Here is a 21958-nt window from a genome sequence, read left to right as displayed (position 1 = left end):
GGCCGTGTTCACGATCTTCTGCAGCTTCTTCCGGTCTTGGACAGGACAACTTCCATACCAGGTTGTGATGCACCCGAGAAGAATGCTTTCTACGGTGCATCTATAAAAATTAGTGAGGGTTTTAGGGGACAGGCCAAATTTCTTTAGAAATGTTCTGTACCAGCAGTTACGGTTGAAATGACAATAAAAAGTGACCCTGACGCCTTCTAGGTGTGCTCAGTGGTGGGGAGAGGGCTTTGCTTGCGACAGACAATAAGCAATCTTGAACCTTGAGCAGTGTACTGTTTTGTACTTGCCATCAACAGTTGTTGTGGCAGTACAGTCTAACATTTTATGAGGCTCCCACCACATGAGCCTTGAGCCTTCAGAAGCATCAATGGAATTAACCTTAAGGCTACTCTGTGGAAGCAACTCAACCTTGATTAGTGTCATTTCCAGCACACAAGTGTAAAGGAGATCAAAATAATTGTTACTCCGGAACTGACTCAGTATTAAAAATCATGTATGTATGTATAATACACCTCCAAGTGTCCAGTAAAAAGAAATAATAGAAATTACGCTCCCTAAAGCAGGGGTTGCTAGACAGTGTGGCTCAAAGTGCGGGAAGCATCATAGGAAAGCAGAATTCATCATCAGAGATCCCCACCACCCAGTCCATGCTCCCTTCTCACTGCTGCCATCAGGTAGAAGGTACAGGAGCCTCAGGTTCCACACCACCAGGTTCAGGAACAGTTATTACCCCTCAACCATCAGGAAGGAGGTACAGGACCCTCAGGACCCACACCACCAGGTTCAGGAACAGTTATTACCCCTCAACCATCAGGAAGGAGGTACAGGAGCCTCAGGACCCACACCACCAGGTTCAGGAACAGTTATTACCCCCTCAACCATCAGGAAGGAGGTACAGGAGCCTCAGGTCCCACACCACCAGGTTCAGGAACAGTTATTACCCCTCAACCATCAGGAAGGAGGTACAGGAGATTCAGGTCCCACACCACCAGGTTCAGGAACAGTTATTACCCCTCAACCATCAGGAAGGAGGTACAGGAGCCTCAGGACCCACACCACCAGGTTCAGGAACAGTTATTACCCCTCAACCATCAGGAAGGAGGTACAGGAGCCTCAGGACCCACATCACCAGGTTCAGGAACAGTTATTACCCCTCAACTATCAGGAAGGAGGTACAGGAGCCTCAGGTCCCACACCACCAGGTTCAGGAACAGTTACTACCCCTCAACCATCAAGAAGGAGGTACAGGTGCCTCAGGACTCACACCTGCCTCCTCAGCACTGAGATGTTCCCACAACCAACAATCTCACTTTAAGGACTCTCTAATCTCAAGTTCTCGTTATTTATTGGCACTTATTTATATTTGCCTTAGCACAGACTTCTGCACTCTGGTTGATCTTTCACTGATCCTGTCGAAGTTACTATTCTCCAGGTTTGCTTTGAATGCCCACAGGAAACCAAATCTCAAGGCGACATACATGTAGATTGATTCACTTTGAACTACAATGGACATCTATGCACTCAGATACTGTAATCAAATTTACTTTGAAGCTTAATCAGACATCCCACCCTGCAAAAACTTATTTCAGGGAGGTAGCACCATCAATTTGTGGGAGACTCTCGGAACTTCCGGGAGAGTTGGGATATCTGCTCCTTAGCAGCTAGCCAGCTAGCTTAAATAACGCTAGCTATGCCAATGAACGAATGACACCTGTTAAACACACCTCAACATGTCTTTTACAGTCTTAACCCACTATGGGCAATAGAAAAGTCACTGTTGCAAACAGTGCAGTGAGCAACATTGTCATTATTTTTGACCCCTATTAGGCAGGGGTACAGTTTAGGGTAGTCTGGGGTGATGTACGTTTTATATTTTCTTTTTTTTGGAGCACTCTGCCATGGCGCGTGCTCTCTCTCTCTCTCGTGCGCGCTCTCTCGCTTGCTCTCAAAAAAATTGATTTCCGGGATATTGTATAAGATTTGTGGGCATCAGGGAGCCGGTATCAATATGTGAGAGACTCCCGGAACTTCCGGGAGAGGTGGGATGTCTGGCTTAACGGAATTTGCTTGTTTATTCTAACTGTGTTCTTTCTCATAAATATTGTAGCAATTTAATGCTCCACTTATATATTTTTCTCTAGTAAATCTGGTCATGTGACACTGGTGATGCTGATGGGATGCGCAGTTGGCCATTGGCCCGAGCGACACTTTTTCCTGTGCGTGGCAAAGTCTTGATTGCCCCTCTCCAAGATGGCGCCGCCTTTCCACGTGACGACGCCGACGGAGGACCCCCACCCTCCCCCTCCCCCCTCCCCCCTCAACACGCATGCGCCGCAGAAGTGCAAGTCATGGTGGCGGCCCGTGGACGGCGGGCGGGGTGGGCGCCGTCGTGTGGAGTCTACAAACACCGGGGCGGGTGGGGAGTGTGGAGCGGGCTATCTAAATCTATACATCGGCCTGCAAGCTGTGTGTGTGTGTGTGGGTGTGGGTGTGTGAGGGAGCGGGGGAAGGAGGAGAAACGTTAACCATCGGCCCACCCGAACCATTTCACTGACAACTCACGTCACGAAGAGCGACGCCGACAACGCCCCTCCCCCCCCCCAACCGGGGAGGGGCGTGGCCTAGACCGGCTTGCCGCATAGCAACAGGGCCACGCCTCCCCCTCTCTTCCCATCTGTTTTCCCTCCCTCACCGCCGGCGGCTGATTGGCCCGCTGGGAGTGGGGCGGCCACGCCCGATATGACGCGACGCCCGACCATTGGCCGGGCGCCGCGTCAGTCCGGCGGGCCGGAGGCAGGATGAGGAAGTGGCGGCGGCGACTCCGGCGGACACGTTTGTGAGGAGCGGAGCGTCTGGACTCTCTCTCATACACACAACAACAAATACGCGACCACAACACCGCGGGCACAGACACAGAGCCCGAGGCTCGGGGCCTTGCGACTGATAGCTTTCTCTCTGTCTGTGTCTACGGGCCCCAGACCGGGGCGGGGGGGGGGGGGTCTCCATTGAAGGCCTCCCGGCTTCCAGGCGGCAGATTTCGGGGGGTAGACTAAAAGAAGGGGGGGGTGGTGCGTGTGTGAAGGAAGCCCGGGGTTTTCTTTGTGCCTTTGCGGGAAGCGGTGGGAGGGGCCCCCCACCCCACCCCACCCCACCCCAGGCCCGCTCCTCGGCCCGAAGATGCTGCCCCTGAAGAAGTACTTCACCGAGGGGCTAATCCAGTTCACCATCCTGCTGAGCCTGATGGGCGTGCGGCTGGACGTCGACTCGTACCTGAACGCGCAGCTGCCCCCGCTGCGAGAGATCATCCTGGGCCAGAGCTCGGCCTACACCCAGACCCAGTTCCACAACTGGCGCAACAGCCTGGGCGGCTACGACCTTCACCCCAAGAGCGTGGACTTGGACTACTACTTCACGGCGCGCCGGCTGCTGCTCAACGACGTCCGCGGCCTCGACCGGCTGCTGGTGCCCAGCACCGAGCTCAGCGCCTGGCTGGTCCACGGCGGCCGGGAGGCCGACAGCTCGGTGGCGGCCTCGCAGCCCGCCCTGCCCTTGGACAACCCGGGCAGCGTGAGTGAGGCGGCGGTGGCCGAGAGCAGCGGCAGGGACAATGGGTCGCCCGCCGAGCAGCTGGAGGAGACCCTGGGGGCTGTTGGATTGCCCATGAGCAGCGAGCTGACCAAGGAGGTATTTCAACCCCATTCCATTCCCCTCCCCTCCCCTCCCTCCAGTACCCCCCTTTTGACCTATCCACAAATAAGATTTGCAACTTGTTTTATTTTTAAAATGTACTGCTTTCGATCTGCAGGTGTGCCCCCGTCCACTCCACTTAGTTCTATCCTGGATGCTAGAGAAGTTGGGAGATCTTTCCATCCGCACACTGGGGTATACACCGCCCACAGTAGAGCTCTGTCTTTTCATAATGACTCCAGGTGTAGCCATCTTCCTCCCCCCTTGATTGAGGTCTTTATAGCTTGTTGTTTGTATCTTCTTCTAAACAGAAAAAGATACAAACAACAGAAAAAGATACAAGTGTATCTTTTTTCTAAACAGGATGGGTCTGCTCGCCCCATTCCCAGCCGCCGCCCCCCCCTCCCCTTTCGCAGCTGGGCTTGGGACCATCAGTGGGGGAGCTAGATCCTTGCTTGATGGGTGTATTTAAGGCAGAGGATTGATAGCTGCTTGATTAGTCAGGGAGAAGGCAGGAGTTTGGGGAGGAGGGGGAAATTGATGAAATGGCAGAGCAGACTCGATGGGCCAAATGGCCTGATTCTGATCTCTCGTCCTCCAGTGTCGTGCTAACTAGCTACCAGTTGAAGCAAGCCTCCCATCGGTTGACAAGTGATGCTCCAGTTCGGGGGGATCCACGGACCCCTTGCTTTAAAAGGGTTGGACGCCCCTGTCCCCCACAGGGAGGGTCTTGCTTTTCAGGAAAAGAAAGATTGCTCTCCAAAACGTCTGCAAAAGCCATGAGTGACGGGACAGCCTAACTCGACCATCCAGCCACTTTGAGGTTTGAGAGGGTGGATTCTTACAGAGACTGTAGTTGAAAAGTGCAAAGATTGAGGCTGTGATGTGGTTTGCGAAGAAGATGCGAGTGTCCTTGGAGTTCTCGCATCTTTGCACCCGGTTTGCAGTGGGCCTGGTTGCAGGGTCTCCGCCCGAAAGGTCGGACGCGGCGTTTCTGAGCGTGGCTCTGGGTTTTCCAGCGTCTGCACGGTCTCCTGTGCTTTTTGAGTGCTGATTGTTCAGTTAGCATCGTGGTTGAATCATCTGAGGAGGCTTTTTGGATTAAACAGTTGCTACTGTACTCTGCTGGGCAGAAAATGGCCTTTTGGCAAATGTGCCAACTGTTCATTACTTTCCCTAATGGAGTGGAACGTTTTTAATATATTACTGTTAAGAATAAGGATGCAGGGGAGTTATTTTTTTGGGAAATCAATATACTGTATTGATATGGGATGTAATAGATCTTATTGTCTTGGAAGATTTAAGATTGTTTAATGCCATTACCACAGCACAAGTGGAAGAGAGAACGGATTAATTGTTGCTCCAGATCCGATGCAGCGCAAAAAACACGCACGCAAGATCAAGCAGCGCACACAGACACACAGCTCAGCAGGCCACGCAGCATCTACGGAAAAGAGTAAAACTGTCAACGTTTTGGGCCAAGGCCCGTCATCAGGACTGGGAGGGAAAACTGAATTGAAAGAAGGGGTGGGGGAAGAGGCTAACTGAAGCCAGGTTGGGTGAGAAACGTCGAGGACCACTGATGCCGCCTGGCCTGCTGAGTTCCCCCCCCAGCACTTTGCGTCTGCGTTGCTCTGGGTTTCAAGCATCTTGCAGGCTTTCTTCTGGCTGCGATTTACAGTAAGGTAACACGTTGACAAAGTGCAGTTGATATCCATGTACAGCTTGTATCTGGTGTGGCTTTGATACAGCACAAGATAAAGAACCCAATAAAACACCCTATTCTGTGGGACCGTGGGAGGATACGGGGAGAGGCTTGGGACTTTACCAGTTTGTTGTTCTACAGTGCAACGAGTCTGGATTGTTGTCGAATGGGTGGCGACGTTTACATTTTTACCGCAGCGTACCTTTAACCCAGTTCCTTGATCATAAGAACAGGCACAGGAGCAGAATCAGGCCATTCAGCCTATCGAGCCTGCTCTGCCATTTCATCGTGGCTGATTTACTAGCCCCCCCAAACCTCATTCTTCTGCTTTCTCCCCATAATCTTTGACGTCCTGACTATTACCATATAACCGCATAACTATTACAGCATGGAAACAGGCCACCTCGGCCCTTCAAGTCCGTGCCGAACTCTTACTCTCACCTAGTCCCACCGGCCTGCACTCAGCCCATAACCCTCCATTCCTTTCCTGTCCAGTTTAACTTTAAACGACAACATTGAACCTGCCTCAACCACTTCTGCTGGAAGCTCGTTCCACACAGCTACCACTCTCTGAGTAAAGAAGTTCCCCCTCATGTTACCCCTAAACTTTTGTCCTTTAACTCTCAACTCATGTCCTCTTGTCTGAATCTCCCCCACTCTCAATGGAAAAAGCCTATCCACGTCAACTCTATCTATCCCCCTCATAATTTTAAACACCTCTATCAAGTCCCCCTCCCCCCCCCCCCCCGCCGAACCTTCTATGTTTCAGGAGCACATGAACTGCTGCTTTAAACATACCCATTGACTTGACCACCACTGCAGCCTGTAGATTCACCACTCTCTAGCTAAAGAGGACCCTCATCTCTGTTGTTAAGGGACATCATTCTAGGCTGAGGCTGTGCCCTCTGGTCCTAGACTCCCCCACTATAGGAAACATCCTCTCCACATCCACTCTATCTGTGTCCTCTAGTCTTCTCCACATCTATCTCGCCCTTTCACTATTCGACAGTTTTCAGTAAGATCCCCTACATTCTTCTAAACTCCAGTGAGTACGGCCGCAGGGCCCTCTGTTGCCCCCCCCCCCCGCCCATCTGTTTGCCCTTTCATTCCTCGGGTCAATCTCTGGACATACTTTACTTGTATTTTTTCTCTTGCACAGCCGGCCCCGGCGGTGTGTCAGTGCACCCCGCTGTCAACTGGGCTTGTACTCGTTCACCTCTTGGGCCCGTGTCTCGGACAGTACACTGAAGATATTTCAAAACATGTCCCCGCAGAGCACAGTCTGTGCCCGCGGGCGGTGTGTTGTCGGGTTGCTGGTTTTAGGGCCAGGCTGGGCCTTTGCCAAGTGGAAGTCGTTAGCTTCTCCTTGAAGGCAAGGAGGGAACACTGAAACTGCAGGGTCTGATGTGTCCATTAAACACCAGTCCTGTCAGTGGGTTCTGGCATAATGCCATCTCGACAAGAAAGTGAAACTGCAATTCAGTTCCCTGAACTGGAGCTTGGAGCTTCGGAATTCCATTCCGGTGTCCTCTGCAAGGAGTTTGTTTGTTCCTTCCTGTTTGCCCTGTAGCTCTCTTCTCCCTCCCCACCCCCCAAGACCAAACTTAGTTGCAATAACTGTGCAGCTACTCTTCCCCCGCTCATCGGGTGGCGACCTTGCCGTTTCTCGAGCATTTGTAAGTTGTTTTGTTTTTTCAAAAACGAGGCCGAGTTGCAGACTCGGTGCCCAACCCGGCACAGACATAGAGTGTGCGCGGCAGCCGGCCACGACCGGTGAACGTCACAGTCGGTGCGACCCTATTACAGCTCGGGGTGCGGGGGGGGGGGGTGGGGGTGGTCGGAGTTCGAAGGTCAACTCCGCTGTCCTCCGTAAGCAGGTTCCTTCCTGTGCGCACGTGGGGCACCGCGGTTTCCCCTCACGGTCCAGAGACCTGCGGGTTAGCAGGCTCAACAGTGGTTGTAAATTGTCCCGGAATTGGGGCTCCGGTTAAATCGGTGCAGCTCTGAGGGCCCGGTCCCGCGCCCTCGCTCCCTAAATAATGTAAAGCTCGCCCATCCTCCGCCCGTTCCGCCCGAGGTTTAGTTTCAGATTGGATTCCCGTTTGGGTTTGCGGTGAAATGCACCATCCGCATCAAAGGGCAGAGCCGTCCGAGGGTTTGCTGGGGTGGGGGCAGCCCAGAGGTGTGGCCACGCGCTCCAGTGGGGGGTGACCGTGACGCCGCCGTCTGCTTACTCTCCTCTCTGCAAAAATAAAATTCTCTGTGCTCCCCCCATGATATCCTCACACAATACACGAAAGCTGCTGCAAACTGTTGGCCATTGGCTGCAGTCTATCGTTACTGCTGGACGTGTGTGTGTGTGTGTGTCCAGGACAGGAAAAAATCAACGTGGGCACTCCCCACCCTTCAAACTACCTCCTCCGAATGCTCCATTATGGGAATCAATATAGGACTATTAAACTTATAAACTTCACCCCACTTTGGAAGTTTCTTTTCCCCCCAGGTGATTAATCTGATCAACCATTCTAGATAGCCCCCAAGCCCATCTGTTATCTCCATCACTGAATTGTAAACTCAGTGTGAAGCGTGGAAGCAGATATCGCTGTGTTTGTACGCTCTAGTATCAATTGTTGGGCGACAGTAAACTCTTTAGATGCTGTTTGTATGTGTGTGTGTGTATATATGTAAAATATATATCTTATGTAATATATATATATATCTCTATCTATAGCTATATCTATCTTGTGTGGGCATGTGGCCAAATGGTTAAGGCATTCGACTAGCGATCTGAAGGTTGTGAGTTCGAGCCTCAGCTGAGGCAGTGTGTTGTGTCCTTGAGCAAGGCACTTAACCACACATTGCTCTGCGACGACACCGGTGCCAAGCTGTATGGGTCCTAATGTCCTTCCCTTGGACAACATCGGTGGCGTGGAGAGGGGAGACTTGCAGCATGGGCAACTGCCGGTCTTCCATACAACCTTGCCCAGGCCTGCACCCTGGAGAGTGAAGACTTTCCAGGCGCAGATCCATGGTCTCGCAAGACTAACGGGTGCCTTTAATATATCTTATGTGTCTGTTATATCTAAGTGTGTACATATACCCAAGAGTACTATATTTGTCAATGTAGAGCAGAGAGTGAGTTTGTAAGCCTGGCGGGAACAAAGGATGTTGGGAGTGGTGAGGGTGGGGCACCGTGGGAGGAGTGAGGAACAGGTGGCAGAGGAGGAGTGCTAGGGGCGGGGGCAGACACGCCCAGCCCTGAGATGCCAAGCAAGGTCATCTGATACCAAACAATTGGTTTAGTGATCATTTACAGAATGTCTCTGTGGTGCTTCCCACTCTCTCCCCCTTTTCCCAACCATAATTCCCCTCTCCCTTCCCCTTTTCCCAACCATGATTCCCCTCTCCCTTCCCCTTTTCCCAACCATGATTCCTCTCTTCCTCCCCCTTTTCCCAACCGTGATTCCCCTCTCCCTCCCCCTTTTCCCGACCGTGATTCCCCTCTCCCTCCCCCTTTTCCCAACCGTGATTCCCCTCTCCCTTCCCCTTTTCCCAACCATGATTCCCCTCTCCCTCCCCCTTTCCCAACCATGATTCCCCTCTCCCTCCCCCTTTCCCCAACCATGATTCCCCTCTCCCTCCCCCTTTTCCCAACCATGATTTTCCTCTCCCTCCCCCTTTTCCCAAACATGATTTCCCTCTCCCTTCCCCTTTTCCCAACCATGATTCCCCTCTCCCTCCCCCTTTTCCCAACCATGATTTTCCTCTCCCTCCCCCTTTTCCCAACCATGATTCCCCTCTCCCTCCCCCTTTCCCCAACCATGATTCCCCCTCCCTTCTTCCTTTTCCCAACCATGATTCCCCTCTCTCTGCCTCCTCTTCCCGCTCCCAGTCCACAACAGAGACCCAGATCAGAATCAGGTTTATCATCACTCACGTGTTGTGAAATTTGTTTTTTGGCTTTGCAGCAATAGTATAGTACAGTACATAAAATTACTACAGTACTGAAAAAGCTTTGGCTATCCTAGCTATAGGTATGTGACCTTTGCACATTACATCAAACATCAATGTCTTCACATTTTATTCCATTATCTCTAACCTTTAACTTCAATTTTATCTACTTTCTTATTGGATTTTTTTTTAATGTTGTGCCAACACACCACGGCAAATGGCAAATCAGGTTTACCCTTGATAAGCACTCACTCTGCTCTGCGGGCTTTGAAAGGATTGTAAGTCCCCAGGGGCATCTGCAGAGTCCTGCCATAAATGGACTTTGATTGGCGAAGTGAATTTCTTCGGGGAAGTTTGCTTGCTGCCACTGCTATATCCGGTACGTCCTTCTGTTGGAAGTGTCAGATCTTCCCTGGAATTTCTCCGCAACTTCAGTCAGTCTTGGCCCTGAGTTCCCATGAGCCCTGACCTCTCTACCTTCCCCCTAGTGTCTCTCCTTCCCTTTCTCCCATGGTCCACTCTTCTGACAGATTTCTTCTTCACCTATCACCTAGCTATCCTCCAACCCCACCCCTTTTTTTTATTCTGGCGAACTTCCCCTTCCAGTCCTGATGAAAGGTCTTGGCCCGAAGCATCAACTGTTCATTCATTTTCGTATTTGCTGCCTGACCTGCTGAGTTCCTCCAGCATATAGTGTGTATAGTCCTGGAGTATGTTAACTTTTTTGAGGAGGGTGTCCCTGAAATAATTTCTGCTGGTAAATCTCTTGATGTGATGGAGCTCGCAGTAATGTGGTTTGTTCGTTTATTACGTCGTAAGACGTGGCCGATCACCGTCTCTCCATGATTGTCCTTGGCAAATTTTTCTAACGGAAGTGGTTTGCCATCGCCACCTTCTGGGCAGTGACTTCACAAGACGACTGACCCCCAGCCATTATCAATACTGTGCAGAGATTGCCTGGCGTCAGTGGTCGCGTCACCAGGACTTGTGATCTGCACCGGCTGCTCGTACGACCGTCCACCACCTGATCCCACGGTTTCACCCTGATCGGGGGGCTAAGCAGGTGCTACGAGGGTGAACTGCAGGCTAGCGGAGGGAAGGCGTACCTTTCACATATCACCCATGTGCCTATCCTCGGAGTGTCTTGTACCTCCCTAATGCTTTTGTGGGAAAGGATGCCATTGTTTTTGCCATCTCCTTTGAGATAGAAATGTAGAAGTTAGTAATGCATTTGGCACTGCGCTGCCATTAGTTATATCATATCTGATCACTCCTATTTAATACCCAGTTCCTGCTTTCTCAAAGTTCAAGATGCAAAGTAAATTTTATTATCAAAGTACATATGTCACCGTATACAACCTGGAGATTCATTTTCCATAAATCTATAGAATAGAAACTATAGCAGGATCAATGAAAGATTAACCAGCGTGCAGTAGGAAACAAACTCTGCAAATATAAATAAATAGCAATAAATAATGAGAACATGAGATAAAGAGTCCTTGAAGTAATCATTGGTCGTGGGAGCATTTCAATGATGGGGGCAAGTGAGTGTAGTTATTCCCTTTTATTCAGGAGCCTGATGGTTGAGGGGGTAATAACTGTTCTTGAACCTGGTGGTGTGGGACCTGAGGCTCCTGTACCTCCTTTCTGATGGTTGAGGGGGTAATAACTGTTCCTGAACCTGGTGGTGTGGGTCCTGAGGCTCCTGTACCTCCTTCCTGATGGTTGGGGGGTAATAACTCTTCCTGAACCTGGTGATGTGGATCCTGAGGCTCCTGTACCTCCTTCCTGATGGTTGAGGGGTAATAACTGTTCCTGAACCTGGTGGTGTGGGTCCTGAGGCTCCTGTACCTCCTTCCTGATGGTTGAGGGGTAATAACAGTTTCTGAACTTGGTGGTGTGGATCCTGAGGCTCCTGTACCTCCTTCCTGATGGTTGAGGGGGTAATAACTGTTCCTGAACCTGGTGGTGTGGGACCTGAGGCTCCTGTACCTCCTCCCTTATGGTTGAGTAATAACTGTTCCTGAACCTGGTGGTGTGGGTTCTGAGGCTCCTGTACCTCCTTCCTGATGGCAGTGCTCTTTGTAAATGTGCTGAATGGTTTTCCTGTGACGGGCTGGGATTTATCCACCATGTTCTGTAGACTTTTCCGTTCCTGGGCATTGGTGTTTCCAGTCCAGGCGGTAATGCAACCTGCAGGGTGCTTGACACTTCATCCATTGAGACCCCTTTTCGGTGACATGATCCGTTTTATTTATTGCGGGGTTCCCAATCTTTTTCATATGCCACTAAGCAAGAGGTTTGCAGACCCCAAGGTGGGATCCCCTGTTTACATGGCGAGATGGAGATGCGTCCCTACCAGAGGAGGTGTGAGGCACTCCTTCCCTCCGTTAGTCTGCAGGTCACCCTTGGGCAAGGTGTAGCACCTGATAATCAGGGTCACTTGAAGCCTGATGGTTGTATGAGCAGCTGGTGCATGTCACCAGTCCTGATTATGTGACACTAACACCAAATAGACAATCTGGAAAATATTGATAGTAGCCAGGGGTCACCCGTCTTTTAAAAAGACACTGCCCAGAAGAAGGCGATGGAAAACCACTTCTGTCAGAAAAAATTTGCCGAGAGCGATCATGGTCATGGAAAGACTGTGATTGTCCACGTCATATGACACGGCGCATGGTGATGGAGACGAATCTGTGCTAACCTCTAAGAAAGTAGAGGTTCTGTCATGCTTTGTTTGTCCTTGCTGGCTTACCTGTTTTTCACTCATTCCACACTGGTTCAGACTGTTCCTCTGCACCACTTACAAACTTAAATTTTCCGACTCCATTGCCTTCTCTTCTTTTTGTGCTTTCTACCGATAACACTTCACGAGCTCAGAAATGGAACCAGTGCTCTGAGTACCTCTGTCTTTTGCTGATCGTTCTAGTGTAAATGCGAGGGATTCTGCAATGGCTGGAAATCCAGAGTAGCAGATGCTGGGAGATCTCATTGGGTCAGGCGGCATCTGTGGAAATAAGTTGTAGGAGGCCCTTCGTCCCTTTCCAAATAAGGCAGAGAAGGTTCCAGGACACTTCAGAATGCTGCAAAGAACTGTTACCACTAGGCTAATACACTGAACAATTGCTTATACATACTGTGACCACTAGGAAACATGCTAAGCATTTACGTACAAATGTTGTTTTTAAAAGTTATATAAAAAAACTAGCAGGTAATTAATTACAGATGAACATTGACTTCTCAAACTTCTGCTAATGCCCCACCTCCCCCTCGTACCCCATCCGTTATTTATTTATATACACACATTCTTTCTCTCTCTCTCTCCCTCTGTCCCTCTGACTATACCCCTTGCCCATCCTCTGGGTTCCCCCCCCCTTTTCCTTCTCCCTGGGCCTCCTGTCCCATGATCCTCTCATATCCCCTTTTGCCAATCACCTGTCCAGCTCTTGGCTCCATCCCTCCCCCTCCTGTCTTCTCCCATCCTTTTGGATCTCCCCCTCCCCCTCCCACTTTCAAATCTCTTACTAGCTCTTCCTTCAGTTAGCCCTGACGAAGGGTCTCAGCCCGAAACGTCGACTGTACCTCTTCCTTGAGATGCTGCCTGGCCTGCTGCGTTCACCGGCAACTTTGATGTGTGTTGCAGGTAATTAATTGTTCAGCTGCAAAGGAAATAACATTTAAACGGAGACGAGAGAATCTGCAGGTGCTGGAAACCTGAGCAGCATGCACAAAATTCTGGAGGAACTCAGCAAGCCAGGCAGCATCTATGGAGCGGTGGGGGGAGTACAGTTGACATTTTGGGCCGAAACACCAGGTGGAACTCGGAGGGGGAGGGATGAAGCAAAGAGCTGGGAAGTTGATTGGTGTAAAAGACAGAGGCCATGGAAGAAAGTGGAAAAAAGTGTGTGTGTGTTTTGGCCTGAGACCCTTCATCAGGACTTGGAGATGCCAGAAAGGTTTTTGGGAAGGTGGGTGGGGAGGGAGGCTAGAAGCTGATAGATGAAGCCAGGTTGGTGGGGGGGGGGGGATGAAGAAAGAGGCTGGGAGGTGATTTGGTGGACAAGGAGAATTCCGGAGAAGAAGGAATCTGATGGGAAGGGAGGCGAGACACCAGGGGGAAGGTGAAAGGCAGGTGAGGAGAAGAGGCAAGAGGCAGCTTAGTTGCTTGCTGCCTGTTTATTCATTCCTGTTCCCTGCCAAAGGATGCTATAAATAATCGTGTTATTTCCAAGCCGGGCTTCAGGAAAGAATGTGAGCAGCATTGGATTCCAGTCGAGCTTCCCGCAGCAGCTGTGCCGGTCACAAGGGGAGGCTGACCTGACTGCAGTCAGACAGTGTCGTGCCTTCTGATGGCCATGTGACGGGGCAGATATGGTTGCTGTGGGCAATTGTGTCATGTTCAATTATATTTGTAAATAAAAAATAAGACAGACCTATTCCCTCGTGCTCTAAACTCTCCTTCAAACATTGCCCAAGCAATCTGCAGTCTTAACCAGACCAGTTCAGCGTTAATCTGTTGCCCTCCGTAGTAAAGGAGCCTTGAGTCCAGGCCGACTTGATCCTCTAAATCATTCGCTTTAAATATTCTTAAGTCCATCTCCCCTACTGAAATTGAATTGACTTTATTACTTGTCTCCTTTATTACTTTACATGAGGAGTAAAAAATCTTTATGTTACGTCTGTCTAAATGTGCAATTTATAGTAATTTGTAATAAATAGTATGAACAACAGGACAAGTCAACATAACATAGAAATACAGTTGTATCAGCATGAATTAATCAGTCTGATGGCCTGGTGGAAGAAGCTGTCCTGGAGCCTGTTGGTCCTGGCTTTTATGCTGCGGTACCGTTTCCCGGATGGTAGCAGCTGGAACAGTTTGTGGTTGGGGTGACTTGGGTCCCCAGTGATCCTTCGGGCCCTTTTCTACACACCTGAATTTGTAAATGTCCCAAATAGTGGGAAGTTCACATCTACAGATGCGCTGGTCCTGCGATTGAGGGAAATACAGTTCCCGTACCAGCAGTGATGCAGCCAGTCAGGATGCTCTCAATCGTACCCCGGTAGAAAGTTCTTAGAATTTGGGGGTCCACACCAAACTTCTTCAACCGTCTGAGGTGAAAGAGGCGCTGTTGTGCTTTTTTCACCTCCAGCCGGTATGTACAGACCACGTGAGATCTTCGATGATGCTTATGCTGAGGAACTTAAAGCTGTTCACTCTCTCAACCCCAATAGGGGCTAGCTGGTCTCCATTCCTCCTGTAGTCCACAACCAGCTCCTTTGTTTCCTTGGCACCACTGTGTCACGGTGATGACTTCTTCTCTGTAGGCTGCCTCATTATTATTTACGATCAGGCCAATCAGTGTAGTGTCATCAGCAAATTTAATTGGCATGTTGGAGCTGTGGGTTGCCACATAGTCATGGGTATTCAGAGAGTAAAAGAGGGGGGCTTAGGACACAGCCCTGAGGGGCACCTGTGTTGAGGGTCAGGGGAGCAGAGGTGAGGGAGCCCACTCTTACCACCTGCCGGCAATCTGACAGGAAGTCCAGTATCCAGCAAACAGCAGCTCGCCAACGTCCTCTGTCCTGGGCCGGTCTTGCAAATTGTCTCCGGGTGTAACCCCCCCCCGTTCGAAGAGACGCCTTCTCCTAGAGGGCCTGTGGGGCTGCCGTTGGTGTTTCTGTAGCTCTGGGTTTTCACGGGACGGGGTTGCCAACCCTGTACGCAGATCTCTTCCTCCTTGCATCTGGGCCTGGGAGTTCATGGTGCCCTCGGCGGTGTCTTATTCCGAGGGCTTCGATGCTCACCTCCGTGCTCTGTGTTACCTTCTCACTCGGTGTCCCAGCCTTTCTCATACCATGGATCCCAACCATTGGCCTCGGGCTGGTAATCCAGCTGGTTGGCCGCTAACAGAAATGTGACCCCCACCACCTCACTTCTGCTTTATCATCTTCCTGGTCGGACCTGTACTGTGGTTTGCTCACGCTACACCCGATATCTCTCTTCCCCCCGCAGTCGGGTTTGGCTACATCCGGGTCCGTGGTGGAGTTGCTTTAAAATGAGGTTTGGGCAAATCTTTTCAGCCAGGAAGGGCTGGAGGGGTCAGGAAGTTCATCCCTTAAAGTATAGAAACCCTCTTTTTGTTCTTTAAAAAGTACTTGGACATCTATTTGCAGAACTCTGACCTAATGGTCTGTGCATGTAGTACAGGAAGATTGGAGTGGGCTTAACAGTTTTATTTTGACCTACATGAACACAAAGTTCACAAAGTACGTAGGCTGTTGTGTAGCAGTCTCAGGCACATACGGCGAGGGTGCCTAAGACTTTTCCTCTCACTACTGTAGTAATTTTATGCATTGCACTGTACTGCTACTGCAAAAAAAAACAAATTTCATGACATATGTGAGTGATGATAAACCTGATTCTGATATGGGTCTCTGTTGTGGACTGAGAGTGGGAAGGGGGACAGGGAGAGGGAAATCATGGTTGGGAAAAGGGGGAGGGAGAGGGGAATCATGGTTGGGAAAAGGGGAAGGGAGAGGGGAATCATGGTTGGGAAAGGGGGAGAGAGAGGGGAATCATGGTTGGAAAAAGGGGGAGGGAGAGGGGAATCATGGTTGGGAAAAGGGGGAGGGAGAGGGGAATCATGGTTGGGAAAAGGGGGAGAGAGGGGAATCATGGTTGGAAAAAGGGGGAGGGAGAGGGGAATCATGGTTGGGAAAAGGGGGAGGGAGAGGGGAATCATGGTTGGGGGGAGGGAGAGGGGGAATCATGGTTGGGAAAAGGGGAAGGGAGAGGGGAATCATGGTTGGGAAAGGGGGAGGGAGAGGAGGATCATGGTTGGGAAAGGGGGAGGGAGAGGGGAATCATGGTTGGGAAAGGGGGAGGGAGAGGGGAATCATGGTTGGGAAAAGGGGAAGGGAGAGGGGAATCATGGTTGGGAAAAGGGGGAGGGAGCGGGAAGCACCAGAGAGACATTCTGTAAATGATCAATAAACGGATTGTTTGGGAATCAAATGACCTTGCCTGGTGTCTCAGGGCTGGGTGTGTCTGCACCCCCCCACCCCTGACACTCCTTCTCTGCCACCTGTCCCCACACCCTTCCCGCGGCACCCCACCCTCACCATTCCCAACATCCTTTGCTCCCGCCAGATTTACAAACTGGCTCTCCACTCCAGGTTGACAAATGCAGTGCTGTGTGCAAAAGTCTTCAGGCATCCTGGCTAAATGTGTGCCTGAAACTGTAGTGCACAACTGTAGCTGTTAGCATACACTTCCTTGTGATTGTTTTTGTTGCAGGCATTTACAGGGGAATAAATGTCAAAACACTACTATCATATCTGCCATTATGGCTGTATCGTACAGTCAGTAAATGTGTTGTTGAAATACATTTATGTCACCACATGAATCTCAGGGAAGCATTTACATAGCAGAACAAGGAAATACAATAGAATCAATGAAAAACTCCACACAAAGACTTGACAAACAACCACTGCAGGAAAGACAAATTGCAAATGCAGTAAATACGAATGCATGAGGCAGCTGTGGAGGCCAGGCCACCGGGTGGGGGTTCAGAGGTTCTTGACTAGTCAGGGTGTGAGGGGTTCTGGCTGAATGGGCTTGATGGATTCTGCTCCCGTGTCTTATGGTGTTTGCGGAGCCCTTGAAAGTGAGTCCGTCGGCTGTGGGATCAGTTCATTCAGTGTTGGGGTGAGTGAGGTTATCCTCTCTGGTTCAGGAGCCTGATGGCTGAGGGGTGATAACTGTTCCTGAACCTGGTGGTGTGGGACCTGAGGCTCTTGTACCTCCTTCCTGATGGTTGAGGGGTAATAACTGTTCCTGAACCTGGCGGTGTGGGACCTGAGGCTCCTGTACCTCCTTCCTGATGGTTGAGGGGTAATAACTGTTCCTGAACCTGGTGGTGTGGGTCCTGAGGCTCCTGTATCTCCTTCCTGATGGTTGAGGGGTAATAACTGTTCTGAACCTGGTGGTGAGGGTCCTGAGGCTCCTGTACCTCCTTCCTGATGGCTGAGGGGTGATAACTGTTCCTGAACCTGGTGGTGTGGGTCCTGAGGCTCCTGTACCTCCTTCCTGATGGCTGAGGGGTGATAACTGTTCCTGAACCTGGTGGTGTGGGACCTGAGGCTCCTGTACCACCTTCCTGATGGTTGAGGGGTAATAACTGTTCCTGAACCTGGTGGTGTGGGTCCTGAGGCTCCTGTATCTCCTTCCTGATGGTTGAGGGGTAATAACTGTTCTGAACCTGGTGGTGAGGGTCCTGAGGCTCCTGTACCTCCTTCCTGATGGTTGAGGGGTAATAACTGTTCTGAACCTGGTGGTGTGGGTCCTGAGGCTCCTGTACCTCCTTCCTGATGGTTGAGGGGTAATAACTGTTCCTGAACCTGGTGGTGTGGGCCCTGAGGCTCCTGTACCTCCTTCCCGATGGTTGAGGGGTAATAACTGTTCCTGAACCTGGTGGTGTGGGTCCTTCCGAATGGCAGCAGTGAGAAGAGAGCCTGGATGTTGCAGGTCCTTGAGGGTCACTGTTTTCTTGTGGCAGCCCCAGGGGTGAAATGGCCTCCTGTGCAATAAGTTTTGTTCAGTTTCTCGTGCTGTCCTCTTGCTGTCAATTGACTTGTGTCTGTGTTTGGCAGCTGTGCCCTGCCGTGCCTGGGCTTTGAACTCTGGGATCCCCTATCTAAATCCCTCCGTGTCTCCATTACTTGCAGCGTTTCTCAAAACAACAACTTGAGCCTCTATTGTGACACCTGGCGTAATCACTCCTTGTGTGTTGTTTCAGAGTGATTATTTGATAGTGCTCCTAAGATGCTGTCTGACGTGTTGCAATTTTAATTCTGCTGCATCGGGGCCTCCCAACCGTTTTCAAGCCATGGACCCCTACCATTAACTGAGGGGTCTGTGATCCCTCAGGTTGGGAACCCCGTACTCTTTCTTGTGTGGTTGGCTGTGATTATCTGTATATGCTTCTGTGAAGTAGCTGGGGCGTTGCGATTTTAACTGTGCAGTTTACTGCTGTGCAGGGGTGGAACTGATTAAGTTCATTCAGGCTCTTTGTAAAGGGGAGGTAGTGCATGGTGGAGCAAGATGGAAGTTGTTTCCGGTCACTTCCGGTAAAACGTGGGGCTTCCTCTGCTCCTTATGGTAACAGCTAGCTGTGCCCAAGTGTGTTTGAGTTGCCCTGGCTTCTTGCTTTAGACATGGGGGTTCATAACCTTGTGCCATGGAGCCTTGGCCATCAACTGAGGGCGGGGGGTGGGTGGGGGGGATCCCAAGTTGTAAACTCCTGCTTTAGATATTTGATTAGCTGAGGTTTGTTTCTGACGTGTGTGTTTGAAACAGAGTCAAGTGCGTCATTTACATTAACGACCAGCGCCAATCTTATTTACTGAGCTACAGCGGGGAATAGGCCCTTCCTGCACTTTGAGCTGCACTGCCCAGCAACCCCCGGTTTTTAACCCCAGCCTGATCGCGGGACAATCTGCAGCGACCAATTAGCCCACCCACTGGTACGTCTTTGGACCCTGGGGAAGGGTGGGGTGGAAAGGGGAGTGCACAGAGCGAGACCCACACGGTCACAGAGAAGCACGTGCAAACTCCTTGCAGGCGGTGGCTGCTGGTACCGTGAAGCGTCGCTCTACCCACTACGCTACCATGCGCCGGGGGCAGCCCGCAAGTGTTGCCAATGCCCGTTGCGTCTGCTCCGCCATTTTGTCATGGCTGATCCATCTTCCCTCTCAGCCCCGATCCCCATACCTTCTCCCCGTGACGTTCCATAGCCTAACTAATCGTGAATCTGTTGATTGAGAGCCTTAAATTGTGCTCAGTGCCCTAGCCTCCACAGCTTCCTATGGCAACAAATTCCACAGATTCACCGTCCTCATCTCCGTTCTAAATGGACGTCCCTCTAGTCTGTCCCCTCTGGTCTTAGACTTCCTCACCGTAGGAAACACCCTCTCCGTATCCACCCTGTCAAGGCCTTCCAACTTTCAGTGGGTTTTCAATGAGGTCCCCCTTCATTCTTCTGAATTCCAGGGAGTACAGGCCCAGAGCCATCAGGTGCTTCTCATACAGCGAACTCTTCAGTCGCAAAATCATTCTTGTGACAAGCAAGGGAAAATCTGCAGATGCTGGAAATCCAAGCAAACCCTCCACCCCAGAGGAACTCAGTAGGCCAGGCAGCGTCTAGGAAAAGAGTAAACAGTTGACGTTTCGGGCCAATTCCTTTGGCAGGACGAAACCAGCTTTGTACTCACTCCAACACAGCACGCTGACACTAACCCGCAGGTCTTTCGAAAGTCGGAGGAGACGCGGTCACTGGGGGAGCACACACACTCCTTGCTGGCCTGTTCTGACTCTAACTGGCCAGACAAGTGTGGGCAGGTGACTGAGTGGACTCTGCAGTCTTGCGAAATGGTAGCTCGTGGTCGTACGTGTCAGGTTGTACGCGTGGGACTGGTAGCCCGACAAAGATAGAAGAGAGAGCGGCAAGAGTGTCCAACCCAGAACACAATGGTGCAGCAAAAATACAGGCCCTTCGGCCTGTTACGGCCCGGTCCGTCACTGGTAAAAACCCTCCCCACTACTGACAACCTGTACGTGAAATGCTGTCGCAGGAAAGCAGTGTCCATCATCAGGGACTCTGACCACCACCCGAGATGTCTCACTGCTGCTATGAGGAGCTGCAGGACCCACACCACCAGGTTCAGGAACAGTTATTACCCCTCAACCATCAGGAAGGAGGTACAGGAGCCTCAGGTCCCACACCACCAGGTTCAGGAACAGTTATTACCCCTCAACCATCAGGAAGGAGGTACAGGAGCCTCAGGACCCACACCACCAGGTTCAGGAACAGTTATTACCCCATCAACCATCAGGAAGGAGGTGCAGGAGCCTCAGGACCCACACCACCAGTTTCAGGAACAGTTATTACCCCTCAGCCATCAGGAAGGAGGTACAGGAGCCTCAGGACCCACACCACCAGGTTCAGGAACAGTTATTACCCCTCAACCATCAGGAAGGAGGTACAGGAGCCTCAGGACCCACACCACCAGGTTCAGGAACAGTTATTACCCCTCAACCATCAGGAAGGAGGTGCAGGAGCCTCAGGTCCCACACCACCAGGTTCAGGAACATTTATTACCCCTCAACCATCAGGAAGGAGGTACAGGAGCCTCAGGACCCACACCACCAGGTTCAGGAACAGTTATTACCGCTCAACCATCAGGAAGGAGGTACAGGAGCCTCAGGTCCCACACCACCAGGTTCAGGAACAGTTATTACCCCTCAACCATCAGGAAGGAGGTACAGGAGCCTCAGGTCCCACACCACCAGGTTCAGGAACAGTTATTACCCCTCAACCATCAGGAAGGAGGTACAGGAGCCTCAGGACCCACACCACCAGGTTCAGGAACAGTTATTACCCCCTCAACCATCAGGAAGGAGGTACAGGAGCCTCAGGACCCACACCACCAGGTTCAGGAACAGTTATTACCCCCTCAACCATCAGGCTCCTAAATCAAAGGGGATAACTTCACTCAACTTCACTTGCCTCAACACTGAAATGTGCCCACGAGCAATGGACTTACTTTCAAGGACTCTTCCTCTATTGTTTTCAATATTGATTGCTTATTTATTTATTATTACTTTTCTTGTATTTGCAGTTTTTCGTCTTCTGCACTCTGGTTGAACACCTGGTCTTTCATTGATTCTGTTATGGTTATTATTCTATAGATTTATTGAGTATGCCGGCAAGAAAGCAAATCTCAGGGTTGTATATGGTGAGATAAATCTACCTTGAACCTTATAATCTACTCTTAAGATCAACCCAGCCGGTTTATTGAAGGTGAACAGATTCTGAATTGGAATCTTTGAAGCTCCAGTTCTTGGAAGACTTCTCTGTTTGCAGCATTGATTTCAGAGAGCTGTTACCAAACTGGATGAGGTGTCTGTTTTCCCCCTTGCTCCCCCCACGTCACCCTGCAAAGATCTGAGCTGGAACTTCATTCCCAGCCCTCGTCTCCTTGCTCCTGACACCCACGGCCACTTGCCTCCTTATCCGGTCAATCTTGTACTGTCTAGAGCAGGGTTTGCTAACTTTTTTTTCCCACGCCAATCTAATGGGCTGATATCCTTAAGCAGGGGATGTGTGGTCTCCAGATTGGAAACCCTGCTCTCGCGATCTCTGTTCCTTGAGTTCTGTCTTGTGGCTTCTCCGTCTTTGACCACCCTGTTCAGTTTTCCTCAAAGGAAGATGGGGAGGAGGGCTGTCCCTTTAATCATTTAGGCTCTGAAATTGTTTCCCTAAATTAAGTGCAACGTTCTTTTAAGTTTGACGCTAGAGGGGTCCAGAGGAGGTTCACGAGGATGATTTCGGGAATGAGTGTTTGGCAGCTTTGGGCCTGTACTCACTGGAATTTAGAAGACTGCGGAGGGATCTCATTGAAACCTGCCGAATGTTGAAACATCTAGATAGGGTGGTTGCGGAGAGGATGTTTCCTCTGGTTGTGGGGGGAAACCAGAACTGGAAGGCACAGTCTCAAAATTGAGGGGGTGATCCTTTAGAACAGAAGTAAGGAGGAATTTTCTTA

The 21958-nt window shown here is 50.7% G+C and overlaps 1 protein-coding gene across 1 annotated transcript in view; it reads left to right on the top strand.

Annotated features, from left to right (window-relative positions):
* Positions 1-2782: 2782 nt before the first annotated feature.
* LOC140193639 (endoplasmic reticulum membrane sensor NFE2L1-like) overlaps positions 2783-21958 on the top strand; it is a 118248-nt gene continuing 99072 nt past the window's right edge. The window contains 1 exon segment of the mRNA XM_072250800.1: positions 2783-3693. Within this exon segment, the coding sequence (XP_072106901.1) occupies positions 3187-3693 (507 nt within the window). The 5' untranslated portion in view covers positions 2783-3186.

This window comes from Mobula birostris, unplaced genomic scaffold (assembly GCF_030028105.1).
Source record: "Mobula birostris isolate sMobBir1 unplaced genomic scaffold, sMobBir1.hap1 scaffold_659, whole genome shotgun sequence".
Lineage (NCBI taxonomy): Eukaryota > Metazoa > Chordata > Chondrichthyes > Myliobatiformes > Myliobatidae > Mobula > Mobula birostris.
The sequence above is the reverse complement of the archived record's forward strand: the minus strand, read 5'-3'. Positions and strand labels throughout refer to the sequence as shown.